The sequence below is a fragment of the Oryzias melastigma genome, linkage group LG5 (genome assembly GCF_002922805.2).
Source record: "Oryzias melastigma strain HK-1 linkage group LG5, ASM292280v2, whole genome shotgun sequence".
In the NCBI taxonomy this organism is placed as follows: domain Eukaryota; kingdom Metazoa; phylum Chordata; class Actinopteri; order Beloniformes; family Adrianichthyidae; genus Oryzias; species Oryzias melastigma.
The window spans coordinates 10,639,562-10,657,224 of record NC_050516.1 but is presented as its reverse complement, the minus strand read 5'-3'; the positions used below and the strand labels follow the sequence as shown (position 1 = coordinate 10,657,224).

The 17,663-nt window shown below is 39.0% G+C and overlaps 1 protein-coding gene and 1 long non-coding RNA gene across 3 annotated transcripts in view; one reads left to right on the top strand and one right to left on the bottom strand.

Moving 5' to 3' along the window:
• Nucleotides 1-1,354: 1,354 nt before the first annotated feature.
• On the bottom strand, nucleotides 1,355-7,149 carry LOC118598751. The gene is made up of 2 exons (XR_004947854.1): nucleotides 5,848-7,149; nucleotides 1,355-1,814 (listed from the first exon to the last, which is right to left on the bottom strand). It is a non-coding gene; the product is annotated as an uncharacterized LOC118598751 (long non-coding RNA).
• The window catches only part of acap3b (ArfGAP with coiled-coil, ankyrin repeat and PH domains 3b), a 76,136-nt gene continuing 60,230 nt past the window's right edge, over nucleotides 1,758-17,663 (top strand). For both annotated transcript variants that reach the window (XM_024269440.2, XM_024269439.2), the window contains exon 1: nucleotides 1,758-1,892. In XM_024269440.2, coding sequence (XP_024125208.1) covers nucleotides 1,846-1,892 — 47 coding nt within the window. In that variant the 5' untranslated portion in view covers nucleotides 1,758-1,845. The remainder of the gene's footprint in view (nucleotides 1,893-17,663) is intronic.

The following is a 17,663-nucleotide window of genomic DNA, read 5'->3' as shown; positions in this document are numbered from 1 at the left end:
TTCTACTGTTTGGAAATAACTCTGTCGTAAAGTGGACGAAGATCAGAAGGGCCTTGTGGTTCATGCGTGCAGAGTGAGCGGTGCAACAGATAGAGATCCACATACAGAAAATGTAGCAACAAACTAATCAAAATACAGCTTTGAGGTTATTTACAGTGAGGAATGAAAAGTATAATGCGCTTAAAAGTTCAATACGTTGTTTTTTCATGGTATGGCCCCGTTAAAGGGTAACCAAACCCTAATTCACCATCTTTTGACTGTCCATCTCTATAAATGGGACTTTGAAAGTGCTGTTTTTTGGTCATTGAGAATTTTTTTACAATTTAAAATGAACTTGTTTAATTTCTAAAAATCATGCTTGTGCTGCCCCCTACAGGTTAAAACGAGGCATTACAGTTTAATTTTGTGATTGGTCCAAGAGGTTTCCCCTCATCATACTCTGAGCTCCAGTATAAAAACCCCGCCCATCTTTGAACACATGACACGCTGGAGAGTTGAAGCTCACTATGTGACCGTTTGAGCTCACCCCCGCGATGCTGAGAGTTGCAGAGTTAATGCAGAGAGCGTTGGAGCTCACCCTGTGACGCTGAAAACGGCAGAGCTCACTCTGTGATGGCTACGCCTAGAGCGGTGGAGGTCGCCTCGTGATTCAGAGAGCGCGGAGGTTGCCCCGCGAAGCCGAGAACAGTAGAGCTTTCTCCACAATGTTGACGCCGAGAACGGTGGAGGTCGCTCTGCTACGTTGAGAACTGTAGAGCTCGCCAGCTAACTAAACCCACCCTTGGAAAGCTGGCTGACCTGCAGAAGAGCCGTGTGGGATGTGGACGAAACCTGCTTGGCCCTCCTAAATTTTATTCATTCATTCATTCATCTTCCAGACCGCTTCTTCCCTTTCGCGGTCGCGGGGCGCCGGAGCCTATCCCGGCTACTGATGGGCCAAGGCGGGGTACACCCTGGACAGGTCGCCAGTCTGTCGCAGGGCCTCAATCACACACACATCCACTCTCACAGACACACCTAGGGACAATTTAGAGTCACCAATTAACCTATGAAGCATGTCTTTGGACGGTGGGAGGAAGCCGGAGTCCCCGGTGAAAACCCACGCATGCATGGGGAGAACATGCAAACTCCACACAGAAAGGTCCCAGCCGGGAGTCGAACCGGGGCCTTCTCGCTGTGAGGCAAGAGCGCTAACCACTGCACCACCGCGCTAACCACTGCGCCACCGTGCAGCCCCCTAAATTTGATGATTTTTGTAATTTTAATTTCATCGAGACAATAATAAAAAGATCCTTTAGTTACCTCAAGCTAATTTCACTGTCACTGTCAATCACATATCCAGACCATACCCCGCTTTTTTTTTTCATTTTTGAAATCGGGCCTGAGAGTGGAGTCAGCTTCCTACTGTCCTGTTTGGTTACCCTTGAAGATATATTTTGCAGATATATTTTGAGACTGTTCCTCTTCTGACTGCTCGTCACTGTTACAGCCCTACTAAACTCACGTGTTATTTCTGTTATTTTGCTCTCTTCGGCTTGCCATACATGTCTGTGGCTGCAGGATCACAGGTTGTCGGTGCTGGGCGCTCTCCCCTCCTCCTGCAGTCTCCCCGATGCTGTTCCGCCTCTCGCCGCGCCTCTCGCCGGCTGCAGCAGCAGCACTGTAGTAGTCTGCCGTCTCGCGCTGACTGAACTCGTATTCTGTGTCACGCAGCCGCCGATCGAGGGGCGTCAGACTGCTGCTCGTCAGGGGGATACCAGCCGCCATCCGCGCAGTTCACGCGTCATCCAGCCGCGGGCAATGACAGTAGTCAACTGAAGTGGGAATACAGCAGAAAACGCAAAAATGACGGTGGACTTTGAAGAATGTATTAAAGATTCCCCCAGATTCAGGTAAGGCTGCTCATGTGAGTCACATCGCGGCGTCGGTCGGCACCGATGGCACACCTTCATTTTCCAGATGCATTTATTTGAACACATGGCTGTGGCATGAAAAGATGGGGTCATTCACACGCACATGTTCAACAATAGAACGGCGATTGTCTCTCCATGCCTTCACAATCTGATGACATATCCAAGCACTGCTTGAAATGTTCCAGTTGTCTGAATTGTGGCACATCTGTTCCAGGGCTGTCTGTTTTCCCTCAATGGTACTGGGATTGTTGCATTCAATGAGGTGGGACAATGAGAATCCATTTTGCTCCAATGTTAAAGAAATTATAAATTATTTTCCCATTTAAAGCTAATATTTATAGGGTTTTGACTAAGTGGGTCACTCATCGATTGTCTGGGGCTTCTTGAGTGTTGCATTGCATATACAGTGTGGGTGCAATCTTAATTTAATTCATAGCGTATGGCCTGCTGTCGCCTACATGTGTCAGTTTGCACACTGGAGGGAAAAGATGCCCTTGCAGTGGCAGCAGGTAACAAATAGGCAGCAGGGAAGAGATGCACTGCAGGAACTGAGTTTTTTTCATATATAGGAGGCAATAGATCCTGGAAGGTTCATGCAATTCTGCACCCATGCAAAGAGGGAGACCCCCATGTTTTTGTCAATTTGCATAAAGAAATCTAAAGTTTCCCCACGCCAGCCTTTGAGTCATCTTTTTCCTCTGTTTTTTTGCTGGAGATTTCTTCAGACTGGCAGTCATTTGACCAAGCAAACAGACTGGGGGAAAACTGAGAGAAACAGACATCCAATGTGCTCATTAAATCACACTTCACCGGTGATGGATAGCCGAAGCAGAAGGTCAGGAAGAAAAGAAGAAGAAGCAGCAGCAGCACACACACTTCCTCTTTTCTCTGCTGGTTCTCTTTCCATTTGGGCTATAAAGAATGTTAATGAGGAAAATTCCTGCACATAAAGGAAACTGCTAGGAATATAATTGTAAAACCATGATAGTGATGGAAGTTATAAAAAGTGATTCGTCTTTAAAATGGCTAATTATTGATTCACCACTTCCCCACTCCGCCATATGTTACTTATTCAATTATTCTAGGCAATTTTTAGATGTAAAAATTAAGATTTTAAAATTAACCAATTAATATTTCAGCTTGATTTAATAAGAAGTTTATGGCACATTTCAAAAATGACTTGTTGCTTGTAGAAATAATTTGTTTTATATAATGTTACAAATAGTGCTGCCACAAACGATTATTTCAATAGTCAACTGATCATCAATAATTTTTTCGGATTAGTTGACTAATTGGGTCTTGCGCAAAGTGGATGTAGAACACACATCTTAACCATCATTAGCTTTAAACTAACTAAAAACTAAATATATTCACACTAGCATCATCTGCGAAATGCTAGTGTGAATGCTGTAAGCTGAATTTGGCAGCTTAAGTTTAAGTGACGATACCTGAAGATGCTGAAATTGATAGCTGAAAACGCTAAAGCTGATAGCTAGCTAAAATATTAATTAAATGTCAAATTAGCCTAAAAAATAAAAAAGGCTTAGTCAGCCAAAAACAGCTAGCATGTAGCTGAAATATTTCCTAATTTCTGTAACAGCCTTAAAAACTAAAAAAAGCTTAAGTTAGCAAAAACAGCTATCATTTAACTGAAATATTTGCTAAACTCCAAAATAGCCCAAAAAACAAAAAGGCTTAAGTTCGCCAAAATAGCTAGCCACATCTTAAATATTAGCTAAACTCCAAATTAGCCTAAAAAATCTGTAAAAAGCCTAAATTAGCCAAAACAGCTAGCATGTAGCTGAAATATTAGCTTGACTCCAAAATAGCCTTAAAACCTTAATAAATGGCAGATTATTCCAAAAAACTAGAATAATGCCATTATAACTTTCAACTTTACTACCTCTAACTCCATATAATATAAAGTAACGACTAATTAACTATTAAATTCATTGTCGACTATTTTAATAGTTAATTAGTCGACTAATCGTGGCAGCCCTAGTTATCAATAAGCTTACAAACAGAAACTGTAACAAAACCTTACAGGGACTGAAAAAGTGTTAGAGCAGTTTTAAGCTTCACTAACATTTTTTTTAAAGAAACAATTGTTTTCAAATTGGTAGACAGTCAGTTTTCTTTGTGAGACAGTAGAATTCCATGAAGTCCGACTTTGATGTCATCTTTCCTCCACTGACCTGTTTCGTTTTGGGAAAACATGAGCTCGATCTTATCCGTTTGGCTTCTGAGGAAGGTGAAATAGCTCACACACACCCTCAGTCCGCAGGTCTGAACTTGCAGCAGTGATGTAGCTGTGTGTTCATGGCTCACAGAACATGGGAGAATATTTTAGGTACGCCTGAGTTTTCATAACCCACATCTTTTTGTTTGCTCTTTTATTCACTGGTACGTCATTCCAGCCTCTTCCTTTCATTGGCCACTTTCATTCTGAACTAAAAGCTGTGCAGAGGTTTGTGGCTTTTTAGTTGCTGCCCTTACAGGGTTACTATCTGATAAGCCTGAGGCACACCCACGTTAGAGGTTTTCCACTGAAATTTTTAACTTGAATTTTTTTTTTCTTTTGGATATTATTATTAATTTTCTGGTTAATATGGCTGCTTTAGAGGGAAATGTTGTTAAAATCATTATTATAGGTTATATAACTTTTAATGACTCCTGTATGTGCTAATAAAGTTTTAAAATGGTTTTCAAAATAATATTTCCAGGCCTTACTAGAAGACCATTCTACATTTAAAAATATTATCTACAAGTCAAAAATATTGCAGACTGTTGGGCTGCAACGATTAGTGGACTAATCGACTATTAAAATTGTCTACGAGTAATTTAATAGTCGATTAGTCGTTACTTTATCTCATATGGAGTCAGAGTGTTGTAAAGTTGAAAGTTATGGTTGCATTATGCTAGCTTTTTGGACCATTTTGGCATTTAGTAAGGTTTTTTTAGGCTATTTAGGAGTTAAGCTAACATTTCAGCTTCATGTTAGCTTTATTGGCTATTTTGCATTTTTTCTTTTATTAGGCAATTTTTGTGATTAGCTAATATTTCAGCTACATGCTAGCTATTTTGGCTAATTTGGGCTTTTTTTTCCTCGGCTGTTTTAGAGTTTAACTAATATTTCAGCTGCATGCTAGCTATATTGGCTAATTTATGATTTTTTTAATTTAAACTATTACAAAATTTATAACGTTAGTTATATAAATCACAATAAACTATTATCTATGTTAAATATTATGGCATAACTTTGGTTCAAAAAGTTATAGCATGACTTCTGTCTTGAACAGATGGAGATGATTGCACGTGATCCACGGTACATATGATTGAAAATACACACAAAAAATAACATACCAACTGAGAGAGTAGTTATGTGGCATTGGTTGAGATGGGACAACAAGACAAAAGTTATATTCTGACAAAAGAATACAGATCAGAATGATTTAAGGAAAAATAAACTTTTGTATGGAAATATGTCCAGAACCATAAAAAAACAAGTTTAGTGAAAGATATTGGTGACACCAAATGTATTCTGAATATGAAGGCAAAGATGCTTTTGATCTGGCCTCTTTGATTCATAAGTTTTCTACCTCACAGGGTTTGGTAGTGTTGTGGACCAATCAATCAAACTGGGGTTCACCCCACAATTTTCTTCTTTGGGCATTTTAGAGGTCACCCACAAATGAATAACTGCTGACTCAACAGCTTAAAATGATTCAGTTTGCTCTCAAAAGTGCAGTGTGAAGGTAAACTAAACTAAAAGTAGTTTTCCAATCAAGTTAAATTGTGGAATCCATCAGAAAACCGATCAAATCCACATTTTTTCCTTGAGTAAAAATTGCAGACACTAAGTAAAACTGTACTTTTTGCATAAATTGCAATGTTCTAACTTTTATCTAAAGCAAAACAAACAAGTTATTTTTACCACACTTCCTCAGATATAACTCTTTTCTTTCTGTGCATGAGCTTTGAGCGTTTCCTCCAACCGCTGACAAGCGAGTTATCTCCAAGTTCTAGAAAACTTCATCAAAACGTCTGCAGGAACCAAATGTTATGCAAGGCAGGGCCTGGTCTATTTCTAAACTATAGTCATACATTTTCAGAACTGTATTTTGGTGATATAAGTGCTAATATGCATACTGGTGGGTGTGAGCTGTTGCCTAGCAACAGCGGCTATGAGCCACATGGCTTGGGAGTTTGGAGAAAGGAGGACAGCGAATTTAAGAATGGAAGAGGGGAGTGGGTGGTGTGAAAATGATGCCTAAATTAAAAACCTCCTGAAAGAGAACAGGTTCAATTCTGACTTTTATTTTGGTAGTTTATGCTTTAGTTTTTTTTTTTTTTTTACACAATACAGAAAGTTTTTTAGTAATAAATGTACAAACTTTAAGATATATTTTCTCTACTTACGAAGGACTTTTGGGTCTGTTGTACGACTAAAAAGTCAGACGACTGCATTTGGGAAAAAGCAGGAGCAGCTCCCAGCCTTAGTGTGAGCACCTAAGAGTTTACAGAAAGAACGATACCTGTCTGGACGTCTGCTTTCTTTGCATTTTTTCAATTCCACCTCAAAGAGCAAAGCACCCAGCTGTCCAGACAGGTTTACCAAGCCCACCACATCTGAAAAGTGACAGGAAGAGCGATTCAAGCAGAGAGGGAGCAAAGCAGATGAAGACAATATTTTATAAATGTGTCACACTATTTATAACAGCATATTGTGTTCTATTTAGGTAACAGCTGCAGAAGCTCCTGCATCTTTGTTCAGACTGAAAAAAATGAAGCTTTGTTGGGTTCTAAAATTAGAAAAAAATACTGACAATGTTTAAAAAAATAGAATTAACCAAATTGTATTGTTTATGCCCCAAAATCCAAATGAAAAATTCTATCAAATCAGTCCTTTTTTTAATCGTGACATTTTCCAATAGCTTTTTTTCGATGTTTGTCAGATTAAAGTTGCGTTTGATGCTTTAGATTTCAGCCTGGTGTCCTGCTTTCCTTTAATTGACTGCATATTTGTTCCTCACCTGCATCCTCACCGCCTCTAATCCCCCTTTAGCGCTCATCGTTTCATCGCTTGCCTGTTTGAGATAATGAATTCCTGTCGGTCAGCTGCTTGTGAAAGGTGTTAATATGCATCTTGCTGTGTTTCCTGGCAGCTCTGCTGTTGCCAAGAGTGAGCGGTGGCTTTGACAGGGATGAAAAATATCTTTTCATTCATCCCGTTTTGGCATGGAGAGAAAACGACTCTCATGGATGTCCTTTTCGTCAATTTGGGAGATTGTTACAATTTTTTAAAAACATTTAAGTCAAGCGCTGCTTACCTCTGACCTATTTTTGTGTTACTAAGTCTGCCTGTTCAAACCCTAACCTTTTTCAGCCCTTTCACCTTGGATATTTGGAGTATTCACTCCTTAACGGAACAAGTTGGCATGAGTTAGTACTCTCAAGTCAATAGCATATTTGGCCCCTAGTATTATTCATCATTAAAGTCACATTAGTTGTCACAAATCTAGCTGTGTGAAATTTGTTCTCCCCCATCCTCTGGGGGAGTGGTGAGCTGCAGACACAGCTGCGCTCAGGAACCATTTGGTGATTTAACACTTTAATGCTGAGTGTCAAGCAGTAAAGCACTGGGTCTCATTTTTAGAGTCTTTGGTATGACTCAGCCGGGATTTGAGCTCACGACCTTCCATTCTCAGGCCAGACACTCTACCACCAGGCCGCTGAGCTGGTTCCCACTCTGTGGAGGCCCAGTCCAATCATCTTTTATCTGTTTAAAAAGCATTCGCAGTGGTCTTTTAATTAAAATTATGCTATAGTGTGGCAATCGTTCATTAAAATTCACTTCAGAGTTGTGGGCGGGGCCACTGACACAGAGCAACCTCGACCCCACTTCCCATCACTCACAACTAAGTGCTCTCTGTGTGCATGCTCTCTTGCCAGCTTACAGCCCCCCACACCCCCAACCAAAAAATAGTGGCGGAACAAAGATGGAAAGCAATGTTAGAACTATCTAGCCGTATAGTTCTGAGGAGATGCCAGCTAGTGCTGGGCGCCATGACGATAGAAACGTGTCTATTGTGCTATTTCTCTTCTATTGTTTATATTGTTTATAACCTAATTTGATCAATTACCATGCCAAATATATGATTAAATAGTCTGAACTTGGTCAGTGTGTACACAAAAAATGTATGTAAGTGAAAATAAAGACAAATTAAAAAGAGATTCTTCTCAAACAAACTCCATCTTGTCTCCGTCTGCTTTACGTTCTTAGATTTGCACTCACGCGAGTTTTACGACACCCTTTACGTTACCTAACCCGAGTGCAGAACGATGGACGCAGAAGAGCTTGAAGTGGTTTCCCCGGAGTTTAAACAGACAGACACAGTAATGCAGGCAGCCTAAGAAGAAGCACTTTCAGCAAAAGAGCGGTACGTCTGTGATTTGGTTGGTTTTTGGATTCAAGACATCCGACGATGAGTATAAGACAGCAATATGTAAATTATGCGAGGAGGCTATTCCCACGTCGACGCTAACACAAGGAAACCTTAAGTCCACGAAAATGAACATATGAGATTACAAAAAAATAAGAAATAAACCAAGCTGTGGAACAGGACTGTAACAAGTATCTGAGCACTCGGATTCTCGTGATCTTCTCCCAAAAATTTGAGTACAAATATTAGCGACGTTCAAATAGCTGATTCACGATCTTTATAAATATAGTAGAGTATAGTAAATTATCATGTAATAAAATATTGATTGCTCTGAAATACAGAATAATGTTGAATTTTACTTTATGAACTAAAACAAAGCCGAATAAGTGACGCTACTGTCACCGAAAGTAAACAAATCTGGTCGTGTCAGTGAAGCTTCCTGTTTTCAAAGTAAAACTAGCCAGAGCTTTCATGTACTTCATTTTTTATATCATGATATATAGTTATTGTGATATAAAATAATTTAAATCATGATATAAAATTTTCTCCATATCGCCCAGCACTAATGCCAGCTCAGACGAGGAAAGCAAAGACGTAAATAAGTATTGAAGAATTAAACTGCATTTTTATCTGCTTGTGATTCACAGCAATTTGACTAAGAAATACTCTGCCACAAGAACAAGTTAAAAACTCAATTTTCATCAAAGTGTTTGGTTTTGATTGAGTGACCTGCTGAAGAAGTTCACTTCAGTCACAGTTTCAACTGAGTTTGTCTCTTATAGAGGTCCAACACGTGAACTTCACACAAAACAGAACAGTTCAGTTCAAAATTAACTAAATCGAATACCCTCTAGGCTAAGAATATCACAGGAAAAAATCTTTTTAGGGCACTCAATTTGTTGGTTTGTACAATTTGTTCTTCAACTGCAATCTATTCCTACAGATGGTGGAATCCAGTCCCGGTTCTGATATGTAGTAACTGTCATGAAAGAGCAATATAGATTGTTTTCCAGTGCACACAACTTTTCACTTTTGCTGAGGACATTCTCAGCAGGCGTAACACTTGGATGTGAGAGCCAATGTCAGTGCTACTGGTAAGGGTTCCACGGTGTGAAAAGTAGTGAAAGAGGCAGTGACGGAGGTCTGGTGTTGGGGCGCCAAAAGGTTCATGGTCATAGAGCTGTGGTGCTCATTGGCTGCAATTTTGCCCTACTCTACCAATATTTACATTTTTTTGCAATTATTTGCCAATTTTAATATTATGCAGTTATTAATAGTGCAGATTTAGTCTTTGCCTGTGACATTAGATCACTCAGATAATCTTTTGATCTATTTTCAAAGTGTTCCCAGTTGACTTTTAATTATGATTATGCAGTTTTTAGCCAAAATGAAAAAAAAACTTGTGTTGTTTTACATTATTTTGTCTGCAAGTTAATGCATCGAGCACTTGTGTCCCGCCAAGCGTATTTTCTGTTACAAATATGCTTTTTCAAACTGTTTTTTTTTCGTCTGCTTCTACGATTTGAACTAAGAAATACCCAGCAAAACTTTTTTTAGCTTAGATTTCATAATTCATGTCCTTGAAAGATGTTAAAAGCACCAAAAGCATAATTTTCATCGGAGTGAGTCTTAAAGGAAACATTTTCACGTCCTTGAAAAATCAACATCTCTACAGATTCCAGACCAATCACATTAACGTTATTCATTTTCAACCACTCTCCCTAAATCCTCCGTGTATGCAGAACATGTTGCACACGCAAATGTAAAACTGTCTTTGCTGGATTATTTTCCCGATCTTCCCTCTACATATGGAGGTTTTCCATTCAAAATAAAACCACTTTTTGTTATGTTTTAACATATCGACTTGTAACTGAAGCATTTCTCCAGATTTTGAAGCATACACCACAGAATGTGGAGCAAATCTCTCATTCTTCCTACAGGACGTGAGGGGATTTACAATTGGGTTTCCTTTAAAGGTATAGGAAGGTCACCCAAGGTTTTAATGCATCACTTAGTCTCATGAATGCCTATGTAGGTTAAATACCTACTGTGTCAATACATAGCATTAGTGGCCACAAGGCTTTTTAATCTGGTCGCGTTTTCATTTGTGTGCAGAGGTAGAGCGGTCGACCTCTGAGCTAAAGATTACAGGTTCGGTTCCCGCCTCGCCCGCTCATGAACGGAAGTGTCTTTGGGCAAGACACTGAACCATACATTGCTCCTGGTGGTTGTAGGTTGGTGCCAGTGTTCACACTGAACGCGATTCGCCCATTGGCCGCCTCTCTTTTGACGTGTGGTGAGTTTGCTGCTCGACGCTTGTCTAAAAATGTGTTAGAGAGGAGGAGCTATCACTAAATATTTTTTTTACTGATCACTACATGGAGTGGTGCTTGTGTTTATCTCGTTAAAAATGCATGGATGACACGGAGGATGTTTAGAGATCAGGTTTATTTACTTTGAAGAGTTCTACAAAGACATTGATAAACATGTCTTCATGTCTGGGTTCATAAGATCATTCAGAGACTCTCTTAGCACAGTGAGATTCACTCCTGCTGCGGGAATTTGAAGACTTGCTTCCCCGTCTTAGTCAGAAAGGGAAAAAAATAAAATAAAATCAGAAGAACTTTTTTATTATTGTCTCAAAGAAAATAAGAAAAATATCAGTAGGCCTGAGCAGGTTATCAGCCACCCCGAGGCTGGCATAGAGACTGATCTACAGCCCCATGAGCCTTAGACAGACTGGCGACCTGTCCAGTGTGTACCCCACATTTGCCCATCAGTAGCCAGGACAGGCTCCAGCAACCCAAAGGTCCTGAAAGACATACGGCAGGTTAAGAAAATGGACGGAAGTTCAGGACGAGAACGCTCTGATCAATCCATTGTATTTGATTTGATTTGTACGGTAATCTAATTGCTGATTGAATCACTGAAAAAGTCTTATGCCCAGACCTGAATCCCTGATTGGTTGACGTGATGTGTCGACCTGGTACCGGTTCCACATCCGTTATCCCGTCCAGTACCGTGTCCCGAGGGTTTTGGACCCTTCATTTGATCGGAATAACCAGCATGTCAAAAATTGAATAGCCAGCACATCAAAAAACGACGAGTTGGGGGGGAAAAGTGACGCGTAGGGCACCCCGAATCATACATATAGATATGACGAGTTGGGTGTGAGAATTTTTTATTTTAATGAGAAAGGGACAATGCATTTTAATGAACATTAAATCAAATGTAAACATGCAGATGACAACCTCTGGCTAATTTCCATCTGGAGTCCCTTTGGTAGGTTGAGTTAAAATAAAATAGATTAGATTAGAAATTGTTTATTTTAAGCAATCAAAAGAAAAAAGTAAATTCATGTGCAATACAATCAATCATCAGAAGTTTACATCCATAAAGATGTCAAACACAGGATAACTAGACATTAAGAGATTCCCTGAAAGGGAGTGGGAGGAAGCAATTTTATATAATCCCACCCCGGCTCGACCTTACCGTTTCCTTGACATGTATTATCATTATTTGGTTTGTAACTTAAGATCAGATATTTATATCTGTCCAACATAGATTCAGGTTATTGTGAATCTTAAAAATTGAGTTTAAGAGATAGTCAGTGCACACATAATTATAAAACACAGGTAAAATTCAGTATACAAAATAAAAACAATAAAATTTGAACTGATAAATAATTTTTAAAATCAGAGCTTGTTTTGTAAGAACATTTCAGACTCCTAAAGCAACAGTTTCAGCTGTTTTTTTTTAAAATGACAACATGTGCACTTTTTTTCTTATTATTGGTATTCTATTCCAGAAGAATGTGTAGGAATAAGACGTATTGGTGCACTGCAAATACATTCACCTTTAGATGCAGAAAGTTGTTCTGCATCCATGTGAAGTCAGAAGGTTTTGTAGTTTTTCTGACGTTCATGTGTCCTTCCCGAGTCAGACATGAACGCAGCATTTCTTTGAGTTTGCGCTTTTCTCTGATGGACATCAACTTATTGGTATAAGTGGCAATAACAAAAGCCACAGTTTTAAAATAAAAACTATTGTTAAGTTTTAAAATGTATATATTAATATAAAATCAAAATTTAAAGCATGTTTTTATTCAGATTCTTTGCATTTGTTATTCCATGAAGATGACCAAAATACTCCACACATCTCCTCCTGCTCCGGCCCCTCTGTCAAACCCTTTGTGGCTCATGAGTTTGCCCATCCCTGGTCCAGGTTGTACATTTGTGCTGCTTTTTGTTTTCAGAACAATAAAAGAAGTCACAATAAACAGGAAAAGGGGTTTGAAAACAGGGTGCAACCTCACCTCGGTTGTTTTTCTCATGCATGTGTGCGCTGAACAAATGCTCCTACGGTAAACTGAGCTTCAGCAAATAGGAGAAATGTAGCGTGAAGTAGTTCAAATGACAAAATGGAGAAAGCAGGGTGTTGTCCGACAGAGCTACTAATACTTTCTCAGGAAGTAAATGAAAGTTCCCCCAGACATCCCTAGAGCTTGCAAACTGTACGTTTTGCTCACGCAAGCACAATGTTCAAAGATCCTGGCTGCTTCTCCGCTCACAAACCTGAGGCCACATGAGCCAAACTATGTGTAGCTTCATGTGGAAAACTGCACAACGGCAGAAATGTGCATACTCATTCTTCTCGCCATATTATTAAGCCATGTGTTCTCACAGTTCTCTCTGATAAGTCTTATTAAACGTGAAATTAGGTTCACAGTTAACTCAGAACTGAAGAAACTGAGGAGTTTTAAAAAGCAAGAAATTCCATTAACTGAGTAAAGAAGCTGAAGGACCTCTGGCAGCTGCCATTTCACAAGTAGCCACTGTGTTGGCTCATGTGTGGAAATGACCATGAGGAAGACAGATGTGCAGATCAAGCAGGTCCTGCTGGTTTACTTATTTATTTATTTACCACTAAAGGACAGCCTTGAAATGCTTTAACCTGTTGTAAAAGAACAGTATGCTGTTTAAAAAATATCAAACTTGCAGATATTCATTTTTTTTGAAAAATAACCTATTGATAAACCAAATCATAAGAATTTGTAATTGTTATTTTTGTAATTATGGTTTATTTGAGTTACTGATTTAGAAGGGATTTTCAGTTCTGGCAACTATGGCGATCGCGCTATACCAGTACACTTTATTCCAGAAGAAGAAGAAGAAAGTATGAGCACAAAACTGTGTTTTACACCACAAATGGTTACTTTAAAAATATTTCCTTAAGAGAGTTTGGAAAATTTATGCCTGTGAGTTTATAAAGATGTTTGTTTAGTCAACAATGTATGTTTAGGTCAACCGAGCGTTAGCATTAGCCAACTGATGGGAAATTCCATTACATGTTAGCATCAAGCGAGTGGACTTTAGCTCTATGTGCTAAATTGATCTATATTTTTGTGAATCGATTTTAGATCTGTTAACCTTAAAGCAATTCAATTGATTTATTGATTTTATCAACCCAGCCTTACGCAAAACTTCAATGAAAACGCTTTTTATGAGTTAAATGAGCCACATGTTCAACAACCGGGTACAAGAGGTTGCACAGCTCATCAAATGTTGAGTGTATTGTGGAATTTTCCTCTTTAAAATCCCCATCAAGGACTTCTCTATCTCTCCTTATCCGTAGCCGCTCCAATAGCTCGCCGCTCCATGGCCTAAATAAGACGCCAACGTCTCCTTTGATGGATGCACAAGTGCCGTAACAGAAATCTGAATGTATCTGCTATAAATCAGCTCTGCAAAGAAAACAAACCAGCCTAAAAGGCCCCAAAATGGCAGGTTTCTATGTGTTTCAAATGTTATTTCAAAGACATTTTGTTTTTGTGGCCTAAAATAAAAAGTGTCAGTAAGAAATAAAAAAGATTTTCTGTTAAAAGCCATTTTCATTTATAGTTTTAAATGCCAAATGAATAATAAACTTGTAGATTGTTTCCATTTAGGCCAAAGAATTGGACTGTATCAAAGTTAGTGGGATTTTTTGGTGGACCGTGCATTTAGATGCATCATGTGAGATGCATCCCTAGCAGGACTGTTTCTGGACTAATGTGGATGTTTCTGCACCGACAGAACAGAGCAACTGACTGTCCTCCCTCAGTTCCACAGAAATGCTCAAGGAGATAAATCAGATCCAAATGTCAGGTTGTGTATGGAGGCTGCTGTGTTTGTCATTGTTCTTATCTGGGTTGCATTTGGGCCTGCCAGTCAAATCCACGTTTTGCTGCCTCCGCCAGCGTGCCTGGCGCGCTCAGATTCATAAGTGAGCAGCGTCGTCGGTTCAGCACGTGGATGCCTCCTCTGAAACCACTGCAGCAGATTTTCTGCCACTCTGCCTGCCTGCCGCACGTGTTGCCTGTGTGTAGGGGGGGCTTAGAGTGAGACCCGTATATGAAATAGGATTACCAGAAACCACACTCTCTGATTAAATCAAGAGGATAGCCTACACAACCTATTAGGGCTAGCACGCTGTCAGCCTCTGCATCAGAGAAGCTCCATGCCGTTTCTATTTCTGTAATGTGCAGGATATAGAATTATAGTAATGGGTTTGACGCTTTTCCTGTCTGGCTGCATTTTAAAAGATGTGCCATTCCTTTACTCTGCTGCACTTAGAGTTACTTAAAGTGAAACCTTCTCTATGATTTGCTTTCTGGATTTTATCCTTACGGTCACTCTGACCTTTAACCCAAGTGGACCTGGATTAGATTAAAACCTTTCCCTTTGCCTTTGTGCTTAAATTGAGGTCGTCATAGCAACATGCCCTAATTTTAATGATAAAGAAAAGCCACCAGAGTCAATTTTTTTCTATTCTTCTACATTTGGAAACATTTCATCACGCGAAGCTTTGCGGTTGAATTCTTGGTTTGGTAACGCGTTAAACAAGTGCAATGAATAATGTTTGGCCTGGCGCAGAAACTGTGGGTTTAATCTAACCGGATTCTTGTTCTATACCGTGTAATCCATCATATGATGCTCCGCTAGTGTATGAATTTATCCTTAATTTCAGCATAAAGAGGAGGGAAGCTTAATTTGTAAATAAACTGAACTTTAAAAAAGGTGTGTGAGATAACTGAGGCTTCAATAGGAGGATAATTTAAGATTACACAGTGAAAGACTGTCAGAGAATATAACATCTCATTGACGAAGGTGTAAGGAAATCTAGTTTTAACCGTCAGAGCCAGAATGTTTTACAAAATAAACAAGCTTTACTGTCTTGTAGCTATAAAAAAATCATAGCTACAAACTAATACAATCTTGCAGTTAATTAACTTAATGATCTCTGATGGTCAATAATGACTAAAGTTGCTTTCACCAAAGCTGTGTGTTTGTCTGAGTGAAAATATGGCCTCCTGACATGTCTCTATCTCAAATATCATTCAAACTGGTTGTGCCATCATCAATCTGCACTTGAGTCGGTTTTTTGTTGAGAATTTTGTTAAAATACTCCCAGAATCTTCAAAAATCCAAATTAAATCTGTATAGAAAGTTGGTCAAATCTTGTTTTTCTAAACCTTTTCTTCATGTTTGTGCAGAATTCTCCATTAAAACTGTCCAACTTGGCTCCATTGTTCTGTCTTAATTTAGATTTTAAAGGTTTTTTTTCTGTTTACATGTGTGGTTTGGGGTTTTGCTGGAGCTGGATATTTTCCAGAATGACACAGAGTTTAATCTCTAAAAACGTAATCTCACCCTAAACTGAATAAAAGTGTAATCCTCTGATATGTGGTCAACTCAAGCCCCCACCTTCTTGAAACCGACCTAAAGTACCAAATATTACAGTTCCTCTAAAAACCACTCGAGACATATGTGGGGGATTTCAGCTTTTCTGATCACTGTATATCAGAGCTCAAATTTACTATTTTTAGGTATGTGGTTTTTTTTTAGGTTTTCCCGCCCAAATGTAATTTTTTAAAATATTTTTGATGTTTGTGGAATAAATGTTGGTCACTGTACCCTTTGTGCTTCAGGCTTCATATTTGTTGTGCAGGAACCAGTGGGTCAGGTATTACAAAACAATGAGTCAAAAATGTTACCCCATCCACAGATTTTATTTAAATAACAAAAAAAGGTAAGAAAAATGGTCTTATCAAGAATTCTTATTTTAGAAAACAAAATTCTAGTCACCAAGATGTTTTCTCAAACTAAGATTATTTTGCTATTGAAAAACTTTTTGAAAGACAGAAAGGAAGACATTTTTCTTAAAACAGAACTGTTTACTTTCTTCTTTCTTTGCTTTCTTAAGATTCAGTTTTTATCGTGTATTATGTGTCTTCAGGTAAAAGTTATTAGCTGTGTTTCCGTTGACTATGAAAGTACAGAAATTGGTTTAGTGATAATAAATTTGCCTAATGGAAATACGTAAATTTAAAAAAAAAACTCGCTTTTATCAAAAAAGTTTTTGCACACGGAGGAGGTGATTTTTGAAGTGTATTGAAATTGACATATTTTGCAAAACTGCAATGGAAATGAATCATGTGACCAACAGTGACTGCGCTGCTGTGCAGCACCTTGGGCATTGCACAGCAGGTGTCACAACTACTGTTAGAAATTTGGAAATTAGACAATATATAATTTTTGTAAACTTTTTACATGCCTTCTATGGGTATTTATGTAATATGTGCACACTGTGTATATGGCTTTCACAAGAGGTCAGTACAGATCCATTTCCACTGAGCGGTCCAGTACGGTACAGTTCGGTCCAGTATTTTGAGCGTTTCCATTGTTAAACTGACCCATTAAACAGCTCCAAACCATAACTCTTGAGGGTATGGTTTGGTAGCGGTTTGATACCCCATTCGTCGTAGGTCCATAGAAAAATAAAACGGAATGGTTGGGATGGATGTAGCCACCTGCTGATTGGTAGAAAGTGATGACGACATTAGAAAGGGCTAGTATAGCGCTGAGCTAGCAATTCTGTTTTAATTTTTACGGCGGTATTCTTCTTAGCCGTCCAAAATCTTCTTTAAACAACATTAAATTCATGTTATACACAATGTTCCAGAACTAAAGAAAGAAAAAGACGAGCTGCTGGATGACCTCCATTGTTGCTTTTCTAGTTGCTTTTCTGCAATGACACCCTAGCAGTCCACAGCACACATGCGCCGTGAAAACAAACCGCTCAGTGGGAGCGAGGCTTAACTGAGTGGAAACACTCACCAGAATCAACTGGACCGTACCGTACTGTACCGGACTGCTCAGTGAAAACATGGAAAAAGAACTTTTTGAGCTTTTAAGTGTCTTGTACTGTTCATTCCTCACTTTAAAGAACCCCAAAGTGGTATTTTGATCTGTTCACGCATTTCTGA